The following is an 18,406-nucleotide window of genomic DNA, read 5'->3' as shown; positions in this document are numbered from 1 at the left end:
ACCTCTTTTGCCAAGCCTAAACACTCAGCAAGGTCTCAAGGTCCATACTAATTTAAATTGTCTGATACTGACTGCAGCAAACCAACCGAGAATTACATTGAGAATTCACAGAGGTATTCTTAGAACATACCCATTACAGGTTTAGCTACAGTCTTTTAGAACGAAAACTTCCAATTTTATGTTCATATTTACTTCATGGGCTCTTTCAAGTCCATATTAATTTCCATTTTTAGGGTTTTAAAATTGTGTTTGACACCTGGAAGACTAAGGTGGCCAGGTAAGTCTGTAAAATCAGTATAATTAAAAGCTTAGGTAACTACTGGATAGGTGAGGGTTTCTTAAAAATTAAATTTAAGAAATACAGTTTTGTCATTACTAGTAGTATCAGTTGGTCAGGCAAGATAGCCTTAAATGTGTCATGACACAAAATGCTTCAAATTCAGTTTTTAATAAACATTTACAGGATTCTCTGACTATAAAAGGTGCATTTACTCACTTGTGCCTAAGAATGTTATCTAGAAAATTGATGGGAATGGTGGACAGTAATTGGCAGTTCTAAAAACTTGGGTTAAAAAAAAACCAAAATCTGGGTTCAGAGTTTTAAAATTGCTTCTGTTCAGTACAAACTGGAGTGTTTTTTGTTTTAATTATTTTATATTTGTTTTTAGCTGTGTTGGGTCTTCGTTTCTGTGCGAGGGCTTTCTCCAGTTGCGGTGAGCGGGGCCCACTCTTCATCGTGGTGTGCAGGCCTCTCACTGTCGCGGCCTCTCCCGTTGTGGAGCACAAGCTCCAGACGCACAGGCTCAGTAGTTGTGGCTTACGGGCCTAGCCGCTCCGTGGCATGTGGGATCTTCTCAGACTGGGACACGAACCCATGTCCCCTGCGCTGGCAGGCAGATTCCTAATCACTGCACCACCAGGGAAGCCCCAAATCGGAGTGTTTAAATTCACAATCCAAGTTTTATTAATCTTGGTTATTTTTATATTATGGGAATAAAATCTGTTTTATTAATACATACTGCTTTCAGCATACAGATGCAGGTTATTTTCTAGCTATTGTTAATAGTAAGGAAGGTGTAGGGTGTTCTGCAGAAGTGCTAAGTTATCATTCAGTGACTTATTTGCGGTGGTTCCTTTTCTGCCATTTCCTGTTGGCGAATTGTATCCTGTGCTGCTTGCTGCATTTTCTCCAGTTTTTCCAGAGTCAGAGATTTTAGGGGTAAAAGTTTGGGTTTACACAGCACCATTGTGGTTATATCTTCTACAGACAACTGCCCTAAAGTTAAAAAGAAAGCAGGAGTGAGATAACACAGCTGTTTGGTGGTTTGGATTTGCAGCTAGAATTAAGGTGTAAAAACTTAATCCATTGACGTTGAAAAATCTCTTGTTCTCATAGTTCCCCCCACAGTGTATCTTCAGTATAAAAATATAAAAACAACATTTACCCTACAGCATATCTTCAATATAAAAGCAACATTTAATACTAGGAAGTTCATAAGGTATTGAATTTTTTAAGATCCTAAGCTACAACGAGACAACTTTTTGTGTCAAACGTTTAATCTCAAAAAAAAATTTGGGGGAAATACAATGTACATAGAAATAAGAGGAGGAACAAGATGGCACAGTAAAAGGACCTTGAGCTCACCCCCTCTTGTGAGCACACCAAAATCACAATGCTGAACAACCGTCGATAAAAAAGACTGAAACCTATCAAAAAAGATACATCCAAAGACATAAGGCAGAAACCCAGTGAGATGGCAGGAGGGGCACACTCGCAATAGAATCATATCCCATACCCCCCAGGGTGGGTAAACCCCACAAACCAGAGGACAGTTACGTTGCAGTTGTTCTCCCACAGGATTGAGAGTTCTGAGCCCCATGTCAGGCTCCCAACCCCGGGGGTCTGGCATCAGGAGGGGAGCCCTCAGGGCATTTGGCTTAGAAGGTCAGTAGCGCCTGAATGCAGGAGCTCCACAGGACTGGGGGAAACAGACTCTCCACTCTTGGAACACACATACCAGGTATTGTGTGCCCTGGGATCCAGGGCAAAAGTGCAGTGACTTGATAGGAGCGTGGGCAAAATGGACCTGCTGGTCTTGGAGGGTCTGCTGGGGAGGTGTGAGGTGACTGTGGTTCTCAGGTGGCAAACATATACAAGAGTACTCATCTGAAGGCTAACATCTTGCTTGGGACGTTAACAAAAACAATAGAAAAGATTAATGAGACTAAAAGCTGGTTCTCTGAAAAGATACATGAAATTGATAAACCTTTAGCCAGACTCATCAAGAAAAAGGGAGAGGGCCCAAATCAGTAAAACTAGAAAAAGGAGAAGTTACAAGCAGCTATATGCCAATCAAATGGACAACCTAGAGGAAATGGACATTTTTAGAAAAGTACAATCTCCCAAGACAACCAGGAAGCAATAGAAAATATGAACAGACCAATTATAAGCACTGAAATTGAATCTGTGATTAAAATACCCCTGAAAAAAGTCCAGGACCAGATGGCTTCACAGGTGAATTCTACCAAACATTCAGAGAAGAGTTAGCACCTGTCCTTCTGAAACTATTCCAAAAAATTGCAGAGGAAGGAACACTTCCAAACTCCTTCTATGAGGCCACCATCACCCTGATACCAAAACCACAGGTATCACAAAGATACCACAAAGAAGGACAATTACAGGCCAGTATCACTGATGAGCAAGATGCAAAAATCCTCAGCAAAATACTAACAAACTGAATCCAACAATATATTAAAAGGATCATACACCATGACCAAGTGGGATTCATCCTAGGGAAGCAAGGTGTTTTCAATATCTGCAAATCAGTGCCATATACCACATCAACAAATTGAAGAATAAAAGCCACACGATCATCTCAATAGATGCAGAAAAAGCTTCTGATAAAATTCAACATCCATTTATGATAAAAAAAAAACTCTCCAGGAATTGGGCATAGAGGGAACATACCTCAACATAATAAAGGCCATATATGACAAACCCACAGCTAACATACTCAACGGTGAAAAGCTGAAAGCATTCCTCTAAGGTCAGGTACAAGACAAGGATGCCCAATCTTGCCACTTTTATTCAACATAGTTTTGGAAGTCCTAGTCACAGCCATCAGGGAAGAAAAAGAAATAAAAGGAATCCAAATTGGAAAGGCAGAAGCAAAGCTGTCACAGTTTGCAGATGACATGATACTATACATAGGAAATCCTAAAGACACTACCAGAAAAATACTAGAGCTCATCAATGAATTCAGTAAAGTCACAGGATACAAAATTAATACACAGAAATTTGTTGCATTTCTATACACTAACAATGAAAGATCAGAAAGAGGAAATAAGGAAATAATCCAATTTACCATCACATCAAAAAGAATAAAATACCTAGGAAAATAAACCCATCTAGGGAGGCAAAAGACCTAACTCTGAAAACTATAAGACAGGGATGAAAGAAATCAAAGACGACACAAACAGATGGAAAGATATACCATATTCTTGGATTAGGAGAGTCATTATTGTCAAAATCACTATATTATGCAAGCCCATCTACAGAGTCAATGCAATCCCTATCAAATTAGCAATGGCATTTTTCACAGAACTAGAACAAAAAATTTAAAAATTTGTATGTAAACACAAAAGACCCTGAATAGACAAAGCAATCTTGAGAAAGAAAAACGGAGCTGGAGGAATCAGGTTCCCTGACAGCAGACTACATGACAAAGCTACAGTAATCAAAACAGAATGGTATGGCACAAAACCAGACATACAGATCAATGGAACAGGATAGAAAGCCCAGAAACAAACCCACTCACCTATGGTCAATTAATCTATGACAAAGGAGTCAAGAATATACAACGGAGAAAAGACACTCTCTTCAGTAAGTGGTGCTGGGAAAACTAGACAGCTACATGTAAAAGAATGAAATTAGAACATTCTCTAACACCACACAGAAAAATAAAATGGATTAAAGATCTAAATGTAAGACCTGATTCTATAAAACTCCTAGAGGAAAACATAGGCAGAACAGTCTTTGACATAAATTGCAGCAATATCTTTTTGGACCTGTCTCCTAGAGTAATGTAAATAAAAACAAAAATAAACAAATGGGACCTAATTAAAGGCTTTTGCACAGCAAAGGGAACCATAAACTAAACAAAAAGACAACCTACAGAATGGGAGAAAATGTTTGCAAGTGATGAGACTGACAAGGGATTAATCGTCAAAATATACAAATACCTAATACAACTCAATATCAAAAAAAACCAAACAACCCAATAAAAAAATGGGCAAAAGATCTGAACAGACATTTCTCCAAAGACATACGGATGGCCAATAGACACATGAAAAAATGATCAACTTCACTAATATTAGAGAAATGCAAATCAAAACTATAATGAGGTATCACCTCACACTGTTCAGAATGGCCATCATCAAAAAGTCTACAAATAATAAATGCTGGAGAGGGTGTCGAGAAAAAGGAACCCTCCTACAGTGGAGATGTAAATTGGTACAGCCACTATGGAGAGCAGCATGGAGTTTCCTTAAAAAACTAAAAATAGAGCTACCATATGATCCTGCAATCCCACTCCTGGACATATATCTGAAGAAAACCATAATTTGAAAAGATACATGCACCCCAATGTTCACTGCAGCACTATTTACAATAGCCAAGAACATGGAAGCAAACTAAATGTACACTGACAGGTGAATGGATAAAGATGTGGTATATATATGTGTGTGTGTGTGTATATATATATGTGTATATATATATGTGTGTGTATATATACACACACATACATGCACACACACACAATGGAATATTAGTCAACCATAAAAACGAACGAAATAATGCCATTTGCAGCAATATGGATGGACCTAGATACTTTCATACTAAGTGAAGTAAGACAGAGAAAGACAAATATCATATGATATTGCTTATATGTGAAATCTAAAAATCATGATACAAATAAACTTACATACAAAACGGAAATAGACCCACAGACACAGAAAACAAACTTATGGTCACCAAAGGGGAAAGGTGTGGGAGGGATAACTTAGAAGTTTGGAATAAACATAGACACACTACTATATATAAAATAAACACCAAGGACCTACTGTATAACACAGGGAACTATACTAAATATTTTGTAATAACCTATAAGGGAAAAGAATCTGAAAAAAAGTAGATATATATGTATGTATAACTGAGTCACTTTGCGATACACCTGTAACACAACACTGTAAATCAACTATACTTCAGTAAAAAAAAGAAATGGAAATACAACAACAACAAATATGTAGTAAAGTATGGTATTAACATGAATACTCAAATTACTGAATGTAATTGTAATTCAGCTTTTGCTACATTGTTTGATTTAGGTTTCTTTTCCCCCATTTTCAGACCTTATTTAGTATTATGGTAAATTATGGTGCTATTTTTTTCCACTGGAAATTCCTTATTGTAATCTGCAATCTTGAGTGTAACAGAATTTCTACATTTAAGAAACAATCCAACCGTCATTTTACATCCTTTTACTAGTGGAGGCGGGGAGGCAATGGATTACTCCTTTACAACCTACTCATGACAGAAGCATAGTAAAGGTGGAGAGTATGTGTGTATAGAACACAAAATAGTTTCAGATATTTAGCTATTGAGCCTGCTACATGACACTGCCTATTAGTTTTTAGGTTCCTACAATATTCTATGACCTAAGTATTTGTAACTTAGATACCTTGTTTTGGAAGAACTTCCCGGAACATTGACTTCATTTCTGCCATATCCGAATTGTTGGATAGTTTCTTCCTTCAATGAGAAAACAATTATTAGTACTATTCAAGAATGAATTCCCAAAGCATATTGCTTGAGATAGATATTTCCATTGTAGTTTAAGAAAATCACAATTCCTATAGAAAATGAACTATCCTATCCTTGCATAATTTTCCCATTAATTACCTGTGAGTCTTTTCATTGAAACAAGGTTGAGATAGTTCATATAAGCATGCAGATCTTGTCAACTTTCATTCATAAGTGGTGGTGGTAATTGGAAGGCTGCATGTTCTAAATTTTTCCCCTCCTAGTGAAAATTGGGCTTAAGTTTTTCAGGCAAAGGTAAATTATCCAATAGTTATCTATCCAGCTGAGGAAAACCAAAGGGATTTATGTGCAGCTGATAGCATCTCCCCTGAATGGTGGGTGATGTAAAAGACATGACCATTTGGAAGGTGGGGTAAGGCAGACTGTTAGGGAAAGGAGGAGGTAGTATGTAAATACTGCCTAACATCCCCACTTCCTTCAGTAACTAACAGCCAGTTTCTACTTTAATTCCTTTGCTATAATGACAAAAAGCATCTTAAGGATCAGTTACTGGCTACACAGCTGCAATCTGTAAGGAAGCAACACAAACAGGTGATATTGGCTCTTGAATACCAGAAGTGAGGTGTGCTCTCAGTTTATTATTTTCCTCTAATACAGAGATACTCTGTGCTGAAGCATCAGTGAATACCCTCACGTGAGTATTTTGTTATGAATATCCCAGCATATATGTCATCTCTGGCTGATGACAACCGTTCCCAGTGTTACATCCCAGTTTATGCCATGTTATATATATTCAAGGTGTTCTGGACTGTAACTTGTAGCATGACCCCTTTCCAAACACAGATGCTACTCTAGACAGTCCCACCCATTTTGTGATATTTCGCCATACTGATGCAACTCACTGTATATCTTTCACAACATCACCACCACAGAAGAAAGATTATTTATAATGTGGTGATGCTGGCTTGGTGCCTGCCTTTACCACCCACTGCAAATTAGTTATAATCAAGTGAAGCTGCTTCTGGTCTTAGTTATTCCCATTACCTCTACTTTGACATTCCTAAAAAAAGCTTCATACTCCCCATCCACCAAGCCTCTTCCCCTTCTTGTTCAAATTCCTATTCTGGAAGATCTAAAGTTCCTGAGGAAGCTCTATCTGCTTTCCACAACTGTCACTGAAACTTACCCCTATACTGCTCTCTCTGGGAATGAAGATGAAGTAGGGAATGGACCAGGAATAAAGCAACTCATCACTACCTAGAATCTGAGATAAATGCAATATACAATTTACTCAGAATGCACAGCTTCTCCTTCTGATACATTCTTTCCTTCTTGTTACTTAGGCCTGCCAGCGATAACTAGTGATCATTCTTTTTTTTTGTTTTTGTTGAAGGTTAGTAATATTGCAGATCTCTGAGTAGCCTGAATACAACTATAACAAACAATACTTAGCCTCTCCATTAAGGATAACACAATGAAAATATTCATTAGGCCCTTATTTGGTACAAATCTGACATGATACGCTACTGAAAGGGAGGATAGACATTATAAATGTTGATGAATGTGAGAGAAATGCATAGCATCTAAGGGTTTTTTTTTTTTGCGGTACGCAGGCCTCTCACTGTTGTGGCCTCTCCCGTTGCGGAGCACAGGCTCCGGACGCGCAGGCTCAGTGGCTATGGCTCATGGGCCCAGCCGCTCTGCGGCATGTGGGATCTTCCCGGACCGGGGCACAAACCCGTGTCCCCTGCATCGGCAGGCGGACTTTCAACCACTGCGCCACCAGGAAAGCCCTAAGGGTTTTTATATCACCAAATTTTTAATCACCAAAATGATAAAATGATGAACAAATACTTAAATCTTAGCTGTTTTAGAGTAGCAACTCTAGTTACTCAGAATTTAATCACTATCTTTTGCTCTCTCTTCTTTATACCTCTTTCACATCCAAAATCTGGCTTGCGGAAAACAAGCCTACCAAACCTTAATTCTCTGAGTAAGCTTCCATTGTTACTGGAAAGGGTGTGGAGCCAAAGGCCTTGTAGGGAGTGGGTTGGGCCTGGTGTGGGGAAGATCAGTGCTGTCACTTGCCTGGGTGGAGTGTCTACTTTGCTAGGGTTGATTCTTGTTCCTAGGCCCCCCTAGGCATTGGCAGGAGAGGAACAGGAAGGGAGGGCTAAAATAAGCAAGGTGGTGGTTGGATGCCCAGCACTGCCAAGGCTACACTGTCTTGATAATCAACTGCCCAGGGAGCCCAGCGTAGGAAGGAGCATTTATATCCTTCTCCAGGGTATCTGCTAATAGCCAAGCATGGGTGTTTTGCCTGGTGTGATGCACCCTAAGGAGTTGTGGCTACCCCTAAGGGTACTTTCTAATTGGTAAGGTAATATGTGTGTACCACCAGGGATAGATGGGCCAAAGAAGAAATATATCAGCTAGGGATGAAATTCATGTGTATTATTCAAGTGCCACATCATTCAATTCAATAAGTATGTGAGTGTCTACCATGTGCCACGCACCATTCATTAGTGAACAAAAGAGAAAAAAATGTTTGCTCTTTCAGAGCTTACAGTCTAGAGTATGGGGAGAGAAACAAATAACATAATGGTAGTAAGTGTTATAGAAAATAAAATAGTTTAAGGGGATTTAGGAGGGCTGGGTGTTGTGGTGGTTACAATTTGAACAGGAAAATCATTATAGCCTCATTAAGAAAGTGAAAATCATTGTGGTCTCATTTTGGTGTGTGTGTTGTATCTTTTGAGATTGCAAGAAAATCAGAAGCCTAGTATTCAGTTAGGGAATGTATAGGGTAATGGACACTCTCTATTGGTGGGCAAGTTTGTTGGTACAGCTTTTTTAGAGGGATAATTTATAGTATCTTTTAATATTTTGTAGTATCTACTAAAACTAAATATGCACATTTTCTTTGACCCAAACCTTCTACTAGTAATGCTCACTAAAGAAACAAAGCATGAGTGTGTAAAGATATAATAAGAATGTTCATTAGGGCACTGCATTCAGGCACATGTCACAGGTCAAATAAATCACGGAACCACCATACCATGGAGTACTATGCCAGGTTTTAAAATGATACAGATGGGCAAGCCATATTTTAAGAGAAAACATTAAATTGCAAAAGTAAAATGGGGCTTTCCTGGTGGCGCAGTGGTTGACGGTCCGCCTGCCGATGCAGGGGACACGGGTTCGTGCCCCGGTCCGAGAGGATCCCACGTGCCGCGGAGTGGCTGGGCCCGTGAGCCTTGGCCGCCGAGCCTGCGCGTCCGGAGCCTGTGCTCCGCAACGGGAGAGGCCACAACAGTGAGAGGCCCGCGTACCGCAAAAAAAAAAAAAGTAAAAGAAAATTCCTACAGTAATAGAACCCAAACTTTTAATGCTTAGAGAATGCAGTGTCAATTAGTCACTTTTTGAAGCTTTTAGTCTGGGTAATTAGAAAATAATCTGCTGTTTCCCTTCCCCCCAGTTTCTTTAGTTTGTAATTTCTCCCAGAGATAATGGTTTTGACGGATAATGTGTTTCAAAATCATGATAAAGGAACCAAACCTGTTGTAGCATTTGAGTTAGATGTCTAAAATTAACACAAAAGAACCCAGAGGGAAACCAAATCTTTGTCATGAAAAATTTTACTAAGTTGTTGGCGTGAGAGTTGAAAAGCATTTATGTCTAGGCAGGATTAGTACTTTAAGTCAATCATACACATGTTGATAACATAAATTAGTCATACAACTTGGACAAGTTAGAAATCTCTGGGGAGATTTAGTTTGATAACCAAACTAGATGTACTTTGACAACCAAATTAAATTATGGGTGTGGGACTGGACAAGAGCACTAGTGTGTCCTTCTGAACCTTAAGAATGTGTTCAGTAGTCCTCAAATTTTATCCTTGTAGAACCCTTTTGAAAAAACTAGGCAGAGAAATTAGGTCACCTTTTACACATTTCTAGATAGACATATAAATTTGTTATAAGTTTAGTTACAAAGGATAAAATTTCCAGCATATTTAAAAATAACATAATAATCCTTAAAAATATATATATAATCAAAATATCATAGCAATCTGATAGCTACCATCATACATTAATAAAAAATGAAGAACTTAAAAAAATTTTTTTTTTAAGATTTTATTTTTCTGGCTGTGTTGGGTCTTCGTTGCTGCGCGTGAGCTTTCCCTAGTTGCGGTGGGCGGGGGCTACTCTTCATTGCGGTGCTGGGGCTTCTCATTGCGGTGGCTTCTCTTGTTGCGGACCACGGGCTCTTGGCGTGCAGGCTTCAGTAGTTGTGGCTTGCGGGCTCTGGAGCGCAGGCTCAGTAGTTGTGGCGCATGGGTTTAGCTGCTTTGCGGCACGTGGGATCTTCCCAGACCACGGCTTGATCCTGTGTCCCCTGAACTGGCAGGCGGATTCTTATCCACTGTGCCACCAGGGAAGTCCCAAGAACTCTTTTTTAAGTCAGAAATTTTGTATCTTTTTTTCTCCCTACATCTCTATTTCCACTCCACTTAATTTTCTTTTAATGTATGTTTTCATGCTTGAACATATTTTAGTAATTATCCTACCATACTTCTCTGCCACAAAAATGTTTATAAATTTAAATGAAAACTTAAAATATTTTGGATTGAGTTATTCCAATTATTAGTGAAAATCAATAAAAATAAATTACACATCAATAATATAATTACTGAGCATAAAGAATAAAGTTAATGGCTAAAAAAAACTCTTAGTAGGAAAAAATACTGCTTTTTGTCTGTGGGTTTTGTTTTATAGCATTAGTCTTATTTTTAAAAGATGCTGCCACTGGAAATGTCAGATCTCAAGCTTAATCAGCAATAAGCAACACTTGAAAAGCTTACAAGTTCTGCATATTTTTCATAGATTAGCTTATATGAGAACATACTGTTGAGACCAAGATCATGGGTTAAATAGCTAAACAGGACTGTTAGCTTTAAATTGTACTCTATTTTCATCTAGCCAGCTGGAAAATGTAGACTACAGTCAGATGGGGGCAGACAGAGAAGAGGAATAGATTACTCAAATCCAAATTCCATTCCTGGTAACTCAAAACATATACATATGGATCAGAAATATCAAAATGGAAACATACTGTGGATGCCAAAGCCAAGTCTTAGCTTCTAAAAATGCTCAGGCCAGGATTTGGATGTTTTAAAAACTCTCCTCCTAGGTCATACTAAAGTCTCCTTAGTCTAATATTTGATCTTTGATAGGAGCCCCAAAAGAGCCATTCTGTGGGTCAAGTGGTGTGCCTACCACTTCTAGTCCACCATTAGCTTTTCATCATTTTTTCTCCTCCATTAATTTATCTAAACTTACCAGCTTATCCTAATTGTACAAAACCCCATTTTTAAATTCTGAAATTGAATGCTTCAGAGTATTCTAGGATCCCAAGTATTTTAAACAAGCTGCAACAGTATAATCCAATGTATGATTTAAAACAAAAGCTTGTACTGGCATTTTTGTTTGTTTTCATTTTTTTCGGGTCAGTATATTCCATATTTATACTTTAAATGGGTTGTACTCTGGCTAATTAGCTTTGTGACATTGAAAACATTTCCTAACCAATTGGAGGTTTGATTTTCTCATAAAAAACATGTTTAGTACCAGTCTTGAGTTGCAAGGTTCAAATGAAAAGTGAATGTAAAAGTGCTTAGAAATACAGTATGACATTTATTATTCCATGTCTAATTTTCATATCTCTATAATAAAAAACTTGTTGTAGATTTCCTGTTAAGTGCCTTCCCACACTTAAAAACCCTCTGAATCCTCATCACCACCACAGTACCTACAAAAGAGCATGATCTATTTAAAGATGTTTTCCTTTAAAAATCTTTCTTAATTATTTACTTTTAAAGAGCATGGGCTACCAGATTGTTCTTTCTTTTCTTTAAATTTAATTAATTAATTTTGGGCTGCGTTGGGTCTTCGTTGCTGCATGCCGGCTTTTCTTTAGTTGCGACCAGTGGAGGCTACTCTTCGTTGCGGCGCGCAGGCTTCTCACTGCAGTGGCTTCTTTTGTTGTGGAGCATGGGCTCTAGATGTGCGCAGACTTCAGTAGCTATGGCACGTGGCCTCAGTAGTTGTGGCGCACGGGCTTAGCTGCTCCACGGCATGTGGGATCTTCCTGGACCAGGGCTTGAATCCGTGTCCCCTGCATTGGCAGGCAGATTCTTAAGCACTGCACCACCAGGGAAATCCCATTTTTCTTAAATATATTAAAGATATGATAATAAAGAAAACTTATTTCCTAATATAATTCAAGGTTGAGAAAATGTGAACAAGTTTTTAATTTGGTGGAAAAGAGTAAAAACCTTTTAAATTGCAATCAAGGAAATAGACACTTGGTGTACATAAGAGTCTATCTTTAATTTTTTTTTTTTTTTTGCAGTATGTGGGCCTCTCACTGTTGTGGCCTCTCCTGTTGCAGAGCACAGGCTCCGGACGCGCAGGCTCAGCGGCCATGGCTCACGGGCCCAGCCACTCCGTGGCATGTGGGATCTTCCCGGACTGGGGCACAAACCCGTGTCCCCTGCATCGGCAGGCAGACTCTCAACCACTGTGCCACCAGGGAAGCCCCTCTATCTTTAATTTTTGATGGAGGCGATAAGTGACTTGTTACCTTACTTAGAGAAGTAAATGCACCTGAAATACGGCAAAAAAGGAAACATTTCTAAAGCATTCTGAGATTTTCAACCAAAGTACCAATTGCGTTTTTATGCAAGAAACACAGAGGTCATAAACTCGTAGCCCTTGGTGCTACCCAGTTAAATGTTTTGCTGGCTTGATTAATATTTAAAAAGTATTCAAGCCAATGTTTAAAAGTCAGGAGATTTCAAAACAAAAAAAAAATTTTTAAAAATCAGGATATTTCACATGAAGTCCACATTTTAGTTCCTCTTGACAAATCTGGTAACACCAGGTCCATATCCCCAGATGGCAAAATTTGGCTGGGGCTGGGAAGTGATGCCCCATTTAGATGAGCATGGGGAGTTCTCCAATCCCCACCACTGCCTATTGTTTCCCTTAACATTACCTGCCCGGCAACTATAGGCACCTGACTTCACAACTTCAGTAAAACAGAGCCACGCCAATATATTACATGCCAAACGATCCTCTTTTATCATTAATGGGCATTAAGAAGCGAAAATACAATCTCTGGGAACCGAGGGAGGCACTGGAAGCAACCTTGTTTATGTAGAATACAGTAAAGGATATTTTTCTTTTGTGACTATTTATTAATTCCTTTTAAGTAAGTTCAATCTCCCTGCTGCAGGTTGTCGATGGGGGTGGCAGGAATGGCAGGAACAAAAATGAAAAAATTTATCTTTTGTCTTATGCAAGACTTGTGTGGTTGACTGACAGATGAATTTTCAAACGCATATTAGATTTCTGAATGTAAACTAACATGAAAAAAGGTGAAAGAGGGAGTCCCAAAAAACGTGTTTTTCAGCAGATACAAATTAGTAATGCTCACTCTCACTCAAGTGGTTGACCGCATGCTAGCAGACTGCTTAATTTGGATTGATAATGTTCAACCAGAGATGCCAAATAACATCATATGTCATGTAGTTGGAAACTAGAGTAGATTCTGTTTTGTTTTGCTATCTGGCATCTGCTGGTAGAAAAATGTTGCAACATGTTCAATTTGGCTAATTAATCCAGACTCATGTGAATAATATGTGCAGTGTCTAGCTTCTGAAACATGCCTAGGCCTAAGAACAGGAACTGCTCTTCTTGGGTGAACCTGGATGATGCCATTGGTTCTGTTACATTCCAGTAGCAGACACTACTGTTAAATTAGTAGAAAATGACATATCCTACTCATGCAGAATACCTTTTTCTAATAATTTGTTTTTTCAAAATTCAGTACTAGAAAGTGGTTCTAAAACTGTTAGCTACTAACCTTTAAAGAAGGGTTAAACCTTTTTAAAAAAACGTATCTGAAGAACTTTTTATATTCTCAGCATCAGAGATATAAACCTACTTCAATAGTATTCAAGGAAGGGGAAATAAAGAATTGTTTGATACTTTACTATTTCTGAAAGCCTGAACCTCAGATCACCTATATCAAAATCCCCTGGACAATTATTAAAAATACAGATTCTTCAGGAGTCTTCCCCAGACTCATGAATCAGAATCTCTAATTTTTAATTAAGTTCCCCACATTAAAGTTGGAGAACCAACTTAAAGTCATTCACTCATTCAATAAGTAAATATTTAATGCCTACAATGTACTCAGATTGGACTGCTTTAGAAGCTACTAATAATAACTACCATACACTGACCATATACTATACACTATGCTAAAATAAAGCATTTTATGTGTTTGACTCATTCTGTTCAACAATTCTAAGAGGTTTTACGGCTCCATTTAATAGATGATAAACAGAATGAGTAAACTGTCCAAAGTCACCAGCTAATGAATGTGCCTGTTCCTGAAACCCAGGTCTGATTCTAAAATCTGTGGTCTTAATTGGTATATTATTTTGCCTTATTTGAATCTGGAGTAAACTTAAAACTGTTTCATAGTCCCACCATGAGCAAATTTTCTTCTACACAAAAGAAGTAACTGAAGGAGTGCATTACTTAACTTTCAATATGAAGGCTAAAAACATTCTATATCAATCTAAGAATTTTTGCCCTACCAGACCATTTTCTTTTGTCCCCTTAAGTGCATTTTCTTCCTTCTGCTTATCTTTCATGATCAAATATAAGTCTAGGATAGAAGGAATACATAAGCTTGGCAATCTGGGGAGTTTTCCTCTTGTGATTATGAAGTAAATTCTGCAAACACTTCTCTATCCATTGGACACAGACTGTACCTAATGTACTAAGTGCTAAGTATAATCTTGATTTTGCAATTTTTAATAAGCTCTGATGAATGCTACCAAAAGCCTATCACAGAAATACCAGGACTAATTAGGACTTGCAAGAGTTTCAGGGAGAAAAATAACATTGCCGAAATTGGATGTGGCCAGATGGCCAGCAGTTGCCTCAGTCTCTGCTTTGATAACATCAAGATTCATCTGTATTTGAATTGCAGGGCCCACACATCTTTCATCAACTGTCCCTGGGGTGCCAGGAGTTAAAAACTCATGAAACTATGCTGACATCAGTACACTTTGCTGAAGGTTACATTGCATCAGCTCCAAGTGTACGCAAAGTAGCAGCAACACTTTATTAAAAGGTAGACAGTCTATGTTGTCATTGCAGGGCACTCTCATACTCTACGTAGACAAGAGGATTAAATACCAAACTCTTCTTTGTAGGATATCATAGAAGGGTGGTTATGTTGAGAAGTGGGATGGATTTAACAAGCAGCTCATGGTATGGTAAAAGTAGCTTCATTTGAGAAGACTTAATCATGATTGGAAAAGTATGAATACTGTGAAGTATTCTTGCAAAAAATGTTAAACTGAATCTAATCACACCTCCAGACCAACTTCTGATTTACAAGAAATAAGAAAAAAGGAGATATTCAAAAAGACCCCTGGCCTGAACACTTCAAAATGACAATGTCACAAGGGAAAGAGAGATGGGGGAACTGTTCTAGATTAAGGCCAAAGAGTTATAATACCCAAATACAATACATAAACCATAACTGGATCCTGGTTTTGTTTTTTTTTTTGCAAGGAGGAGAAGGTATAAAAGACATTCTTGGGTCAAATGGGAAAATGTACATACATTTGGATTGAATTTCAAAGACTACAGAATCATTAACTTCCTTAGTTGTGATAATGATGTTTTGCAGGAGAACTTTATAATTCTTAGGAAATACATGTCGGGAATTTTAGAGATGTCTGCTTAACAATAGGTGTCTGCAACCTATTTCCAAATGTCTCAGTGACAAAAAGTGTATGAGAAGGAGTGAAATAAATATGGCACGATGTTAACAACTGTTGGATCTAGGTGAAACCTACATGAATGTTTATTGTATTCTTTAAAATTTTTAATCTATGAATATTTCTTTAATAAAATATGGAGGGAAGAAATCATTTTGAAGAGACTTCAGAGTGGAAGCCTAAGAAAAGGTTGAGTAACAGGGACTATGCTGAATTTCTGATAAACTGAAATTCCCTTAAACTTTGCTGGCAACATCTTGGGCATCCAGGAGACACCCAATATATTCCATTTTTCAGTATTTATCAAAATAATATCATGTGCAGGGTAAAGTAACAGGCAGATAAATCTGATACAAACCATTCTATTTAGGAGTAAATATGGTAGTGAAGCTAAGAACACAAGCAGCTGTTATACAAAATAGTGGTTGTCATAAAAGAGGTACAAAAAGTGCTAGGTAAGCTCAGAGAAAATTACTTCCTGCTGGGGAGAATCTGGAAACACACCTCCAATTATAACTAGGACATGGATACAGAATCACAAAAGGTTGGTGCTTCAGTGATAAACCTTGTTAGAGAAAAGAATACATAGTTCATTTTGGCTGGAGCATGAGTACTAAGGATACAAAAAGAAACTAAGCAAAGAAGGTAGGTGTGCACCCTTGTTGTTGACTGGCCTGGATATAAACAATTTTCAGTTTACCTGAAAGTTCTCCTGATCCTTTTTCCCGCAGCTTTAGGCATCCAAACCGATATTACCAAGATGACTCACAGCTGTTGACTCAAAACCTACAGAAGGAACTACATGAGATAATATGTGACAATTCTGGTAAAGAGCCATATAAAACTAATACGATAGTTTTACGAATATTCACATTGTTTAATAAACCGTAGACACGCAGGATTAGGGCAGTATACCTTCATCCAGAGCTGCAGTCAATGCTTACAAACCCCCACCAGAAGAGAAACAAAGAAAAGGGAGAAAATTCAGAATCTGAAGACAGGAAGTGCGAAAATAAGACTTAGAGGTGTTGCCGCGGTGGTGGGTAACCATCTTTTTCCTTTATAGCTGGGAATGGAAAATGATTTCCTCAAGCTCCAGAATTCTCCCATCTCAAAGGTCAGGGGGTGAAAGTACGTAACAGACTTTGCGGGGGCGTCGTCAGGAGCTCCACTTCGCCGGAGTTAGGGGCCACACCCAGGCCCCTCCCGTCCCAGCTTGCAGCAGCGCGCGGCGACGGGAGCCGGTTGAGCCGCCTCACCCCACAGGGAACCTCAAAGGGGCGGAGGGGGGTGGGGGGCGGGCCGCCGCCTGGCCAGCCCGGAAAGAAAACCTTCTTCCAGCGGAAGCGGCTCTGAGTCCGGCCAGCCCCATCTGCGCTTTGTCTCCCAGGGGCCGTTCGGTCTGCTCGGGCCTGACCCACGGTTCGGGACCAAGGGACACTTACCTAACTTCGCCACTCCTGTCAGAATGGGTACTCCCTGGGGCAAGGGGGGCGCAAGCTATTCCCATCCTTCTGCCATGACCCCATTCAGAAGTGTCAAAGGCAACTTGCGGGAAAGACAGGGGATTCCGGAGCCCTAAACTCCTGTCCGCCTAAGTAAGTGACCAGACGTCCCAGCAGAATAAGGGCCAGGAAACCTGCTCCCTCTATCCCCGAACCCGGGCAGGTAGTCCGGAATAGGAATTAACTTGTTTAACATGGGATGTCTGGTCACGTTTGGTTCTCTTTTGGGCCTACTTACAGATGCCTCTTTTCCCAGACGGCTCAACTGTTGCCCAGGGCAACTATGAGATTGGGCGAAGGGAAAACTACGTCACACAGGAGACGGGAGGCCCGGAAACTCCCGATGCCATTATCAGTTATGGCTGCCTTAGCGTCAACAGTAACTTCGGATTGAGAGTTGTCTCTCTACCCAGCTGGAGGCTCTCTCTGTGGCCCAGCTAGCCAGCGGCGCCCTGTGGGCGGGAGAGAGCGCGTTGAGGAGCGGAGGAAAGGAAAAGGGCGGAGAGAGGGAAGCAGGCGCCCATACCTTACTCTGATTGGGTAGCGTCGCTGGCGACAGTGCCTCACTCTGATTGGGCAGCGTCTGTTGCCCTGGCTCCGCCTGTTTTTCTTCCCCAGCGATTGACGGGCCTGCACCGGAGGGGTGGGGCGGGGCGGTAGGAGCGAGAGTGTGTATAGGGGCGGGCGGGCGGGGCGGAGCGAGTGGGGGAGGGGCGGGCGGGCGGGGGGCGGTGGTTGGGCAGAGTCGCCTCCGAGGAGGAGGAGGAAGGAGGACGAGCGAGGAGGATGGCGGAGTCGCGGCTCCTGACGGTAACTAGGGGCCGCTGAGGCGGGAGGGTGCCTGTTGGCCGGTTCTTCCTGCCTTCCTTCCTGCCCGTCGGGCGGTCGGGCGGGCTGTCGATAGGGGGAGGCCCCGCGCGTCCTGACAGGCGCGAGCCGGCGGGGCCGGGGCGAGGCCCGAGGGGCCGGGGCCCTGGGAGGCGCCGCCGCCGCCGCTTTCCTGGGTGCTGTCGCCGGGAGGGCCGGGCCCTAGTAGCCGGCTCTCGTGCGGGGCCCACAGCCGAGCACCGAGAGCGAGCCGGCCGGCTGACAGCGTCCGGGGCCGGGCCTGCGGTGGCGGCGGGCGACCAGGACAGCGCCCGGGCGAGGACTAAACCGGCTCGAGAACCGGGGCCGGGGGCGCCCGGAGGACGGTGCTGCTCCACTGGGCTC

At 40.6% G+C, this 18,406-nt stretch overlaps 1 protein-coding gene across 1 annotated transcript; it reads right to left on the bottom strand.

Annotated features, from left to right (window-relative positions):
• Positions 1-998: 998 nt before the first annotated feature.
• On the bottom strand, positions 999-17,459 carry BBIP1 (BBSome interacting protein 1). The gene is made up of 4 exons (XM_065894884.1): positions 17,433-17,459; positions 17,135-17,283; positions 5,739-5,809; positions 999-1,276 (listed from the first exon to the last, which is right to left on the bottom strand). The coding sequence occupies exons 2-4, from the start codon at positions 17,197-17,199 to the stop codon at positions 1,110-1,112; spliced, it is 303 nt and encodes a 100-aa protein (XP_065750956.1). The 5' UTR covers positions 17,200-17,283; positions 17,433-17,459; the 3' UTR covers positions 999-1,109.
• Positions 17,460-18,406: the final 947 nt, after the last annotated feature.

The sequence above is a fragment of the Phocoena phocoena genome, chromosome 16 (genome assembly GCF_963924675.1).
Source record: "Phocoena phocoena chromosome 16, mPhoPho1.1, whole genome shotgun sequence".
Taxonomy (NCBI): domain Eukaryota; kingdom Metazoa; phylum Chordata; class Mammalia; order Artiodactyla; family Phocoenidae; genus Phocoena; species Phocoena phocoena.
Note: the sequence above shows the minus strand (reverse complement) of the source record. Positions and strands in the feature narration are given on the sequence as shown.

What these genes read in the sequence shown, in the direction of transcription:
- BBIP1 (XM_065894884.1), bottom strand. Translation starts at nt 17,199, where the DNA reads ATGGGAATAGCTTGCGCCCCCCTTGCCCCAGGGAGTACCCATTCTGAC. An exon ending in GACAGGAGTGGCGAAGTTAG is followed by an intron (nt 5,810 to 17,134) that starts GTAAGTGTCCCT and finishes TTCTCATTGAAG; the next exon opens with GAAGAAACTATCCAACAATT. An exon ending in GGAAGTTCTTCCAAAACAAG is followed by an intron (nt 1,277 to 5,738) that starts GTATCTAAGTTA and finishes TTTTAACTTTAG; the next exon opens with GGCAGTTGTCTGTAGAAGAT.